This window comes from Dromaius novaehollandiae, chromosome 2, assembly GCF_036370855.1.
Source record: "Dromaius novaehollandiae isolate bDroNov1 chromosome 2, bDroNov1.hap1, whole genome shotgun sequence".
NCBI lineage: Eukaryota > Metazoa > Chordata > Aves > Casuariiformes > Dromaiidae > Dromaius > Dromaius novaehollandiae.
In genome coordinates this window covers 155,214,146-155,226,538 of record NC_088099.1, presented here as the reverse complement: position 1 = coordinate 155,226,538, position 12,393 = coordinate 155,214,146, and the positions used below count along the sequence as shown (strand labels likewise).

At 46.6% G+C, this 12,393-nt stretch overlaps 1 protein-coding gene across 2 annotated transcripts in view; it reads left to right on the top strand.

Moving 5' to 3' along the window:
• The first annotated feature begins 1,467 nt into the window (after positions 1-1,467).
• Positions 1,468-12,393, top strand: part of SAMD12 (sterile alpha motif domain containing 12) — a 173,859-nt gene continuing 162,933 nt past the window's right edge. Inside the window, exon 1 of one of the 2 annotated variants that reach the window (XM_064507827.1) lies at positions 1,468-1,618. In XM_064507827.1, the coding sequence (XP_064363897.1) occupies positions 1,606-1,618 (13 nt within the window). In that variant the 5' untranslated portion in view covers positions 1,468-1,605. The remainder of the gene's footprint in view (positions 1,619-12,393) is intronic. The other variant, XM_064507826.1, reaches the window with a different exon arrangement.

Below are 12,393 nucleotides of genomic sequence, written 5' to 3'. Positions count from 1 at the left end.
TTTGCAAAACCAACCTGTCTTGAATAATGCTCATTAGCTGCAATAGCTTGTGGTAACAAAAAAAAGCATAAGTGAAAATGTTTTCATACCCTACCTCTATATGCCTGTGTGTACTCACTCAGCCCCTCTGCTGTTGCCCTCCTGATTTTAGTGGTGACATAACTCTGGTGAATGAAGGCACTCACAGACTCTTTCTAGGTAGGTTAGTATTTGTTAATACATTTGAAAGCAAGAAAGACGTATTTTTGGAGGTGAAAAATCTTCAAAGCCTTTTCGATACTTCACAATGAAACTAGAAAAGATACAACCCAAAACTCTTTCAGACAACAAACATTTCAGGACAGATCTTAGGAGTGACAGGTTGTTTGGCACAGGATTTGGGAGGTGTTGAAGTAAACTCAGCGCTCAGTTACTGTCTCCCTAATCTCCTTCATTTTTTGGATTCGTAAGAAGATACGGCCTGTCAGAGTCAGACAGGATAAAGATGATAGATGCAGAAAGACTGAGCCCCTTACACATGCTGCAGTACCCAGAGATGCTGAACGGAAGCTACCGATGCTTTTTCCGTGCCTTTCCCTTCTCCCAGGAAAATTGTCTTCCACTGTATGAGTGGGAGAATATGGGGCGAAGGCCTCAGTCAGATGAGAGCTGGAAAGCAGGCTCAGAGTCAGGCTGGAAACTGCTGGGAATGATCATGACTGAAATATCCTGTGAAATGGCTTTCTATTGACGAAACAACTAGGGGAAGCTTCTGCTCAGCTGCTTATTCTCACATCTGGCCTCACTTTCACATGTGCTAGAAGGTCCTAAGGCTTCACCGAGCCCTCCCTGTATTGAGCTAAATCAGTGCCACCAGTTCGGGTTCATATGACCTATGCTGTTTTCCCTTGTCGCTAGGTAAAAAACAAGGTGTGTGATACCACAAAGTCCTCCACAGGTTTTCAAGGGTGGCCCTGAGGGAAGGATGCTCTGCAGAAGGGCAAGATGAGCCCCAGGTGTGGCACGGAGGCCCCAGTCACGGATGGAGCTGCCCAAGGCCCTGGGCGTGCGCTCGTGCCAAGAGACACCACACACCCACGACAAGACTGGGCGGCCTGGCTGGAAGCGCCCTGGGAGGCCGCGGGGCAAGGGGGACCATCCCCGCTTGCCCACAGCGGCTCCCCCGGTGTGGAGGCCATCGGCGTGGCCCCCCTGCCTGCGGGCGAGCGGCAGCTTCACCCTCCCGTTGCCCAGAGCTGCGCCAGGGCCAGGCTTGGCACTTTCCGCCGTCACCTCGACAGGGAATTTCCCAGGCCAAACCCGCAAACACCAGGGAACGCCTGTGCTTATTACTTACAGCCCCGGCGCGCCGCCGCAGCGAGGCCGCGCCCGCGCGGGCCGGTCGGGGCCGGCGGTGCCCTCCCGGGGCCGGTGGGGCCGGGACTACATTTCCCAGGGTGCCGCGGGGCGCGGGCTGCGGCCCCGCCCGCTGTCAGCGGAGCGCTGCAGGTTGCTCGCCGCGGCTGCAGATGAGCGGAGCGAGCGCGCGGGCGGGGGGGCGGCGGCCGGGGCAGCGCGGCCGGGGCCGGGGCGGCGGCGGCCGGCGCGCTATGCGCCGCTAGGAGGATGGCGGTGGAAGGTAAGGGCCGCGCGTCCCCTGCCCGCCGCCCCCGGGGTCCCTCCCCTGTCTCCTCCCCCGGGCACTCACCTGCGCCGCGGCGGGGCCGGCCCGGCCCGGCGGGGGGGGGCCGCGCCCGCCGGCGGCGCCTGAGGAGGCGGCGCCGGCCCCGCTCGCGGGGGGCCCGGCCCGGCCCGGCCGCCCCAGCGCTCCGCCTGCCCCGGGCCAGGTGGCGCCGGCCGCGCCGCGGCGGGCGCGGGGGAGGCCCGGGGCCGCCCGCGCTGCCCTGCGGCAGCCGGAGGCTTCAGCGCGGCAACTTCCCGGCGGTGCCGCCTGTGCCCGGCGAGGGCGGCCGAACCTCGCCGCGCCGCCTCCCTGCGGGCGGCCCCGCTGCCGCCGGCCGGGGCGCGAGGCTCCTGCGCGGCGCCGCCCCCGAGGGGCCACGGCGGCCCCCGGGGCCCGGCGGCCCTCTGCCCCCGGGCAGGTGCCGAAACCCGGCGGCCGGGCCCCGGGCCGGTGTTGGAGGTGGCGGCCGGTCGGCAAGGCCCGGTGGCGCTGGGCTCTCGCGCCGGTCTGGCGTTGGATGTGTGCACCCTCTCCGTGGGGTGCCGGGGTGTCAAACAAGACACGAGGCTACGTGTGCGGGAGAAGGCAGATCCCCTCTTCTTGTCTGCTGTCGGCTTCTGAAGTTCACTCGCTCTTGCAGAGCTTCAGCACAAGGCATTGAGGTTCCTGGGTTTGGGCTCCCTACTGCTTTCTTCTGTGGCCTCAGGAAAGCTTCAGAAGTCCACGGTGTAAAAACAAGCCATCTGTCCTCATCCTTCTGTGCTTAATTTGGGATTTGTCGTTTTTTTGGAGTGCTCATCCTGAGCGAGCCTTGAGCTTAGTTTCTCAGAAGCGGTGAGGTCTGTAGTTCTACCTGAGACCACTGAAAATCAGGCTGGAGCTGTCCTTTACTGGATGCCCAAAGGTGAGCTGCATGTTTCAGTGTCCAGCTAAAACCATGGATACTGAAGCCAGTGGACAGCTCAGCACCCCTGAAAGCCAACTTCATAGGCAAACTCAAATCAGGGTAGATAAAACCACTAGTTATTTCTTAAAAGGCATTTATGTACATGCAGAGTCCACTGCAAACCTCAAGCCTTTCCATGAGTCCAGCAGTTTCCTTATGCACAGGCCACTTTATTGAATGGCATTTTGAAGATTGTAATGATGCAAAGAAAGAAGCTAGCGGCTCTGAAAAAAAGAGTGCTGCTTTTTCAGTGGAAGAAGACTGAGCAACGTGAACAGGGCATGCATGCCTGGTAGTGGGAAAGCAAATGAAACGGACTGCCATGCACCAGATGGTTCACATGCCAGCAGCAACCCCTGTTTTAGTGTGCTGCCTTTATTCGCTTGAAGTCCTTCTCAGTCTGTTTGCTAGATTCTTTCGGGTCTGTAATAATTTCTGTCATATCTGCAGTGTCTTCCATCTGAGGATCTCTAAAAGCTTTGTAAATATTAATGAAAGAAAGCTTTGCTAAACCTTTAGGAAGCAGTGCTTCTCCCTCAGAGGATGTGGGCTTTTTTCTTCTTTAACCCCTTCTTTCTGTATTCTTCTACCAGGATGCATCCCTGTTGCAGTGTCTCAGAATAGGCCCTCTTGTCTGTATTTTCCTCTTTCCCTTCCATTTTAGTTTTTCTCCCAAGAATTTCTTGCCCTCTCACTGCTGTGTAATTCTGTTCCCCTCACTAGCACAGCAAGATGACTACTTACTTCTCCAGGAAAAGTAGCTGTGTGGCTGTGACTACTTCGTGTGAATGTAGTACATGCACGTATAAGGCCTGCTCTTATCGATACTTTTCTGTTGGGACTATGTTTCTTTGTATGGCTGTGCTTTTATCTTAACGCATTCTTCACAGTATTGGAGTCATGGGTGTGGGCCGTGTTCTTTTCATGACGTGTGCCTTTTGGCAGGTAACTCATGGCATTACAGCTTCTGTTTGGGAAGCTGAGAGGTTACTTGTCCCTCACTGCTCCATTCTCCACAGTGTGTGGGTCGTGCTCTGTGAAAACTAGGCAAAAGTAAAGTTGCTGTGGAATTTTCTAACATGATAGAGTTTTGTAGAAAAACACCAATTTGCTGATCTCAAAATGTTTTGGACTTAAGAAACACGGACTGCTTTTTTTCAGTTGTTTGATTTGTTTGTTTTCATTGGAAAAATGTTTTCCTGGTTTTGTGTTTGAGATCTTGAGAACATACCCTGCTGTATATCAGATCTGGGAGCCTGGAAATGCGGAAAGCCTAGAAGAGTCTGGCTAAAGCTGAGGTTGTCTGGCCTTCCAGTCTCTGCGGTACTCATCTGGGAGCCTGGCTAGGGTGGGCTCCGCGAGTCTTCAGCCCTTTTCTATGGAGTGTCACAAGCTTTTCGGTGGCTGGGCCAACTGGCTTTTTGCGCAAACTCACAAGTGGCTGGCTCTGGGATTCGACTGGTTCTTGGAGGGGTCCCAGGGGCACGAGGGAACCACAGATCCTGGAGCATGGGAGCTCCTGGCTGAAGCCAGCATCCGTTGCCCGACCAGCCCTTTGCACTCCTTAATGTGAGCCCATTTAGATGGGAGCTCTGCCAAGGCAGGTCTATTTTTAGACCTAACAGTTTTGACAATATTCCTTTAAGTGGTTTTTTTTTTTTTCCTTCTAGTGAGAATGAAAGAACTAGGTCAGAGTCAGTAGAAAAAGGCTTTTGATCTTTGCTACAGTGTTCTCAAAAATATTTTTCTTCTTGCTCTTGTGCAGCAGAGGTAAAACAGGAGAGAGATGGGTGATATTTTCTCCATGTTTATTGCATAGGAAAGCAGGAGACTGACAGCACCAGCCAGATAACATATGCACGCAGGTAATCCCACACAGTTCTGTCAAATCTCCTGCAGCTCTGACCTGCGGTACCCTTGAGATTCCCGAGCAAAAAAAATGCTAATTATATCATGGAGTGGTGTCACAGTAAGTTTGGACTGCCACCTTTTCTCTTCTGTATAGGCTTTGGAAAGTATATAAATATATTAATTGCTAGTCTCCTCCTGAAGGTTGATGAAAAGTTAGTTCTCTAGTATCTTGTGGCCCTTGTTTAGTGGTCTGGTGCTATTGAGACTCTGGTTCTGTATGTATCATTAAGTGGTGTCTTGCAAGCTTAAAGGTGACAGAATGGCTCTGGCCTTGCTCCTCAGTAACCCTGAAGGAGAGTAGAGACTCACAAAGGAGGTTAGAGCCTTCTGGGATGTGAAGGCAAGGTTAAGTGCTGCAAGACTGAAGTTATTTGCAGCCTGTAAGCAACTCATGTCAAAGCAGTCCTGTGAATTTCAGCCACGTGATATACCTCGGTGGAAAGCCTTCAGTGCTTAGCAGACTTCAACCAATATTGAATGTATTTCCCCAGAGATCTGAGATACTGTGAGCTCATAAGCTTGCTATGCCAATTCTGCCAAGGTTGTTAAAGTGAGTTTAGAACCGTCAAAAGGACAACTTTGATGTTAGTTTCAGTGTAGGTACCTGTTATGCTGTTCCAGGGTGTGCCAAGAATTACAACAATCTTGACAAGTATTCAGATACGCAACCTTGCCTTATTTCTATACCCACTCCAGGCTCAGACTGGATGTCTCTACGCTTAAGTTTCCAGGGAATCTGATCTAATAGATGTGTTTTCAGCACACCTAATTGCCTGTGGAGCAAAGAAGTCACAAATCCTGTCATTCAAAAATAGCATGTGCTTCCATCATTTCTCATGTTTTCTTCAATACTTCCCAACCCCTCCTCGTCTTGAGGGACAGAAAGAACAGCTAGCTGGAGGCAGGGCTGAGATAAGAGTCTACCTTTCCAGTTGAAACTGTCACATTGGATTGTAGCAGAGGAGATTGATAGGACCAGTGGTGGAAGCACACAGAGGGCAGGGAGGGGGAAGACTTGAATTCCTTTGCCTTTGATCACAATACTGTTTCTCTGTATTATTTAGTGACCGTTTATTGAAAAAATGCATTAAGCTGTTATGGGTTATGGTACGTAGGTCTCTTCCCATCCCCTTCTGTCTGACAGTCTTTGTGCTGGGCTACAGCATCTTGTCCCTTCTTTCTTGCTCAGCAGCAGCCTAACTTCAGAAGATGGGGCTTGCCTTCAGGCCCCCTCCCCAGTGTGCACACAGCTTGGTGGAAGAGCATGCTTCTCTGCCTTGAACCACTTCTTAGAGTTCTCCCATCTGGGTTACTTCCTTTAAAAAAAGTCAGCCCCATTGCAGCTCATCGCATCTGTCTGCAGCTGTCTCTCAGCTATACCCAAAGGAATAATGTAGCTATGTAAGTCCAGGAGTTTGTTTTGGACTGCAAATTCTTATTTTGGTTAGGTACCCTAGGCTCTCGGGCATAGTATAGGGAGACTGAGCAGAAGTTCAGGAGGTGCATTCCATTCTGGCAAGCAGATACCCCCAAATTAAGCTGTGGCTACAAAGACTGTTGCTGCACTGAAGTCTCTTTGGATGCATCTAGGCTGCGTGGCAGGTAGATACGACTGCTGATTATATGATTGTTTTCCCCTTCCTTCTTGAGACTTCTTTGAGAGGTCCCAGCATGGTAGGTAGCATCCAAGGAAGTTGTGTAGTTTTTTTCCTCTTGTTGACAGCTCAACACATGAGGCCAGGGCAGGCTGTTCAGATGCCAGCCTTTTGTGCTTCTGAGTATTACAGGGGATATCATAGGAAAGCAGCAGTGAGAAACTCAAAGAAAGGTGTTGTAGCTAAGTGGTAAGTAAGTGTTAGAGTTGCAGGTTGGTGCAGGCTGTTCAGCTCATAACTCTGGAGAGGATTCTGTCCAAGAAATCTTCTGAAGGCTTGTTAGTGGTGCAGACTTAGGCATCTGGATAGCGCCATGAGCTATGGTCCTGCCCACGGGACTCTGGAAGTACTACAGCTAGTTTGCAGAGGTAGAGCTGTTGGAGGAATATTGCTCAGTTCACTAGGCAGTGCACTGTTCCAGTGTTTGATCAGCTCTCACATAAAGAAATGTTTTGTTGTGTTCAGCTGGAGTTTTCTATGTTTCAGTTTGTGCCCATTGCCTCTTGTCCTGTCACTGGGCACCGCTGAGAAAAGCCTGGCTCCATCTTTTTTACTTTTCCTCTGCATATTTATACACATTGCTAAGATCCCCCCCATGTCTTCTCTTCTCCAGACTGAACAGTCCCAGCCCAGAAAATGGAGTCATTTTGAAGTCTTCTGAAATTGTCTGTTTGGTGGTAATCAAAATAGCAAATAGAATTTCAGGAGCTATGAGGAATAGCTTTCAGAACAAAGCAAGAAACTTCTTTGTCTCTATATTATTCCATAGTGCTCTCGTATTTTGAATACTTCGTGCAGTTTTGCTTGCCACATCTCAAAAAAGACATCATAGGACTGGAAAGAGTACAGAAAAAAGGCAATGAGCTGATCAGGGATGTGTAATATTATCTGAGAAAGAGATCAGGAAGATTCTGGTTATTCCGCTTAGAAGGGAGATGACCAAGAAGAGAAGCATTAGACATTGAAAAATGCTTTGGAGAAGGTGAAGAAGGAACTAGTTCACAAAACACAACAATGAAGTTGTAGGGCTGTGTGCTTAAAATAAAAAAAGAAGTTTTTCATACAACACACAATTGCCTGGGTGCAGCCTTCAAGCTTGGGACACTCCTAGTTTGCCTAGGAAAGATCAGTTGATGTACACCCTGCTCTCACATTGTTTCCTTAAGCAATGACCTACTGGGCTAACTGTATGTTTAGTCTGACCAAACCTGATCATTTTTATGACAGAATTTAGTTCATCTTTTGTGCATCCAGGACAGCTTCACTCATCAATGAAGTAGAGCTATTCTAGATTTGCATCAAGTAATTGAGAGCAGAATTGGGTCAGGACAATCCAGATAAACAGAAAGGGGATGGGGACTTGGCCACTGAACTATAAAAATGTTTACAGCTAGAGTAGTGATATATGAGATACATAATGGAAAAAGAGAGATGCATATGAACTGATACTGCTGTGCAACAGGGTAACATCAGCTATATCAGATCAATGGGATTAGGGCACAGGAGAAGGTAGAGGGAGGGCAGGGCAGGTCTGGTGTTAGGCTGCAGCTGTAGAAGTGTCACCCAGGAGAATGGCAGTTCCCCATGGCAGGTGCAGTTGCAAACTACAGTACTGCCCTGCATGAATGGGGTGAAATATGGTCCAAGAAAGACCTTCAGGAAAGCCTGAAGCAAATCAGTTCTATGACTTTCACCATCAGTGGCTTATGTCCTGGGTATGTTGTATGATCCTTCAGTTTTGTGTAGGTCCTCTTCATCTTCAGAAGCATCCTGTGGCAAAAGGACTATGAAGAATGATGAAGGAGTTGCCGTCAGTGGCTGTATGTTATCCGTGCAGCATGAGCCAAACTCAGCATTGGATAGCAGGTTCATCACTGTGCTCTGAGAGCAAGAATTCACCCTAATGTTTGCTACTACTGGGTGAGGCTAGCAGCAAGCAAGTAGGCAGCAGGACTGAACATGGGCTGAAGTGAACTCCGTGTTCAATTACATGATCTAAAACTTTACAAAGAGTACATGACTGGGTAGGCAGAGGGCTTCAGGAAGATGTTTGGGAGGGATTGTAGCCTCTCTTTAGTGCAGTCTTATCCATCTCTATATAACCTGGAAATAGCTGATACTCCTCAGCTGAGCCTTCAGATCATTAGTTCCCCACTCATTTGTTCTCCTCTGCTTTTTTGCTAGAGGGTATTTTAGTTGAGTTGGGAGTGCTTCTCTGCAAATAACCTAGTAAAAGCAAGAAGCAGACTTTTAATAATGCTGTTTCAGAAACATGAAGAAAGAAGAATTGTAATGTGTGTAAATAGAAGCTTTCTCCTTTATTTTCCTCCAGCAAAATAATTGCCCGCTCTCAGCCAACTGTTTGTTGGTACAAGAATCAGCTGCGGTATGGGAGTGAGTAGGATCCAGTGGTATGAGTAAGCAGTAGGAGGTGAAGAATTTTGCTGGGGAAAGGAAAGAAGACATTTCTAGGTCCTTTCATTAAATATGTAAGGAAAGGGGTAGCCTCAACGAATGATAAAGGAGGTGACTTTTAGGAAGATGAGAAAAAGCCAGAACTGAAAAGTCAACTGCCAGATCACAAAATAGTTATGCTAGTGAGAATGTATAACTATACTTTTCCTTTGCATTTTGATGACTTTGTGCATCAAATAAATGACAAATAAAGCCTCAATTCACAGCTGAACTGCAGCCATTTATGCTCCATATGTTTGTTAGACATTTGCTTTTATGAAGTACAATAGGGCAAAGGCAGAAGTTTGTGCCGCATGTTTGGGACAGAGAGCCTCTACACAACTGATGCAGTAATAAAAAGACTCACTTATGTGTGCCTGATACCTGTGCTGTATGGCTAGATAGGCTCCCTAGCATTCAGAAAAGGTTTCTGATGTAACACTTTCTGATTATAGAATTGAATAATAGTGCTATTAGGACTGGAGATGAAGCATTCTTAGAAATATAAGTTGTGGTGAAATGTGACTAGCTAATCTGATTTAGGAGGAGCTTGTCAGGTGATTGCAGGTAAGACAAATTGTTTCAGGAACCGTGGAACTAATGAAGCCTTGTTTCTTACCTAGTTGTGTTCTTTATCCTTTCTGTCTCCTTCCTCTCTGCTGTAATACCACCAACTCTCCAGGTATCTGCATGTTCACTGTGAAATTCTCAGTCAGCAAGAAACAGTAGTATTTGATCAGGCGTTTGTATAAGGCAGTTGGTTACTGACAACTGTGAGGTATGGTGGATACTTTCCTTTCAATGAGAGGACTAATTTAGGTCTCTCCCTCTCTATCTGCGTAGTGATTTTTGTATTTTTCATACATTTTCATCTTATCTCCTGTAGCACTCTCTCTGACTGCAAATCTGTACATCTCACAAACATCTTTGAAATCCTGAAGACTTGCTTGCCTTACTTTTCAGGATAAGCTTAGTAAATGCTGGCACAAGCCTTCTAATTAACAAAGGATGAAATCTGTTTACAAAATTATTTACCAACCACTTTGTACTGTGATCAAAAGCGTATGGCTTATTGTCCTTTATTGTTGTGTTCAGTAAGATCCATTCTGCCCTGAGCTAATTGCGTACCTCGCTATTCCCTTCCTCACCATCATTCTCCTCTTCCCCTATATCTGTGCAGGATTTGTGGTAGACTTGCCGTACTTATTCACTGAATTGGGCTATTTCTCGATGAGTTTTCCTGTTGCCAGTGTGAATTCAAGAGGTGCTTGTATCTGCTGTACATTTATCAAAATGTCAGGAGAAAATTCTTCAGAAATAATTTGTCTGTCCAAATACATTTTTTTCCTGCTTTTTATCACGCGATTCTGTTGCTGTTACGAAAGGCGGAACTTGCACTAGTGAAGCTCCGAGGTCTGCAGCGACTTAGGTTTAGAGTGTTTGCTGATGTCTGTGAGATGAAAGTGATACAAAGTGGATATTACCATACATAAAATGAACAAGTCGTTTCCAGTAGAAAAGTTGTCTAAAATGTGCGAGTAAATCTCTTAACTTAGTAAACTTAAATACATAAAATGCCTGTAGGATGAGGGTCTTAAAGGCAAAGGAAACCTAAATAAGAAGACTATTTCTTATTTTGGGCTTATTGTTCTGTGGAATAGTAGAGAGTATTTCATCTCTCTCAACACTTAGGATTTGTAAGGGCTTCAGCCAAATTAGGAAACTTTTCTGTTCAGTTTGTTTAAGGATGAAACTGCTGAGTTACTCATTCTTATTTCCTGATATAGTCCTGATGATGCTATACAAAGCTCAGTACTACATCATCTACCTCTTATAGCTGAGGTGAGTGTAGGAGATGCATGTGCAGTGTAGTAGATTGTCTAATCATGTTCTCCTTTTTGTGTTAACCTTTGGCTTTAGTTATGGGCACTTTCTTTGCTTTTGGATTATTCAAAAGAGAGTGTTTCTTCTGCAAGAGCAAATGGGGTGTAGCGGTAATTGGCGTGGTACCATACAGGTAACTGCCCAGTTGTTGCCAGCTAGAGATGTTCAGAGCTAGCTGGTGTCAGGAGTGCAGTTACTTTAAACTTTGCAGCTGATAATTCAGAAGGCAAAAAAGGATAAAAGTGCATAAATCTACAGTTACAAGCTAAAATGAACAGCCTCCCTCTGAACATTTCATCCCTTTCTGCCTATATTTGTCTTCCTGGACCTGCCCTCCTCGACCCAGTTCGATTCTTGCTTCCTTCCTGCAGAGCCATCTTTTCTCTTGCCCTTCAGTATATCTCCCAGCTGCCCAGAGATGGAGGACATATCCCACTGCTTGGACAAACACTTGATGGTAAACTTCGTGTGTTGTAAGAATTTATCATTTGTTAAACTGATTAATCTGGTATATGGTTAATAGTTCTGATAGAGTCTGGAAAATGAGCAGCTCTGTGGAAGGATCTGAGGGGTGCTGCTGTGTGTGCCAAGCCTTGCTGTCCATGTCTGTCTGAGCTTTAAACTCAAACCTATTGGTCCAGCTCATCAATAGCAGTACTTTACAAGGCAAAGCTTTTGGCACAGCCTTTTTATAATTGCCCAATGCTGTTTTTTGATGCTGACTAACAGAAGCAGACAGTTAGACGCAGATACTACTTTGTCAAAGTACTTCAGGACTTCATCCTTAGAGGAAGTTTCTGATAATAAGTCCATGTATTATCTATACTGAAGTAGAAAATATTATGCCTGATTTGGGGCTGCTTGGCTGTGTGAATGCTACTGATTTCCTGGCCATTAGACTGGCAAATTCGAGAAACAGAGATAGGCAAAATCTTGAAGTTACTTCCCCAGTGTGTTGCCAGCATTCCAGCAGTATTTACCAGGCGGCAACAGGAGCAGCAGATAGGATTCCTACGGAGCTTTGTCTACAGGTCCAGCTTGTCCAAAATGACAGGTCAGCATAGTTCCACTGACCTACATCAGCTGGAGATCAGGCTGTATGGAGAAGTAATTCCTATATGCAGAAGCCAGCTGGTCTCTCAAAACTAGAAACTGGCTGATGAGGCAGACAGCTTATTCAAAAGTGTTGTATTTGTTCACTCCTGCGAATAGCTTTCTGGCAGACAAAATAGTCAAAATAATTCTAAACCTGGTGGTACTTGTTAAGATGATCTCTAGCTTTTGTTTTTAATTCTGTTTTTTAGTATTATAGAGGTGGTAACAACTACTTAGGTCAGATATAATCTTGAAATGGATATCTCGTGTTTGTTTGGTGTGAGCAGCCATCTTAGTTTGGAACTAGATCTCTGTGTGAATGTCTCCGTGAATTTGATCAAACCAGCTAAAGCAGACTGTAAATGCTGTCGAGCAAAAAACCCTGGGGATGCTCTTTGACCACTCAGTTTTGAAATGCAGCACATGGAAGCTTGTAGAAGTCTAATTGAACAAGTTTACTGAAGAATTTTGCATTGTTGGAGATTTGACCGGCCTTTTACAAAGAACCAGGCAAAGATGGAAGGGACCATCCCTTCCATCCCCTTCCAAGAGTGAGACCTGCTGCCCAAAGGTCTTGCATGATCTTCTTTCCTAGAAAAACTTGATAAATCTTCATGAGCTTCATGCAGGTTCAAGGTGACTGAAAAGACTTTTGGATCCTTTATATGGGGTCCTTGCTATGTCTGACCTGAGTTTGTTAAAGTTATGGATGTGTTGACTAACTTCTCTCTTTCCCAGCTAAGTGGCGTTTTAATGATGGGAGTAGCGGGTGAATTGTATGAACT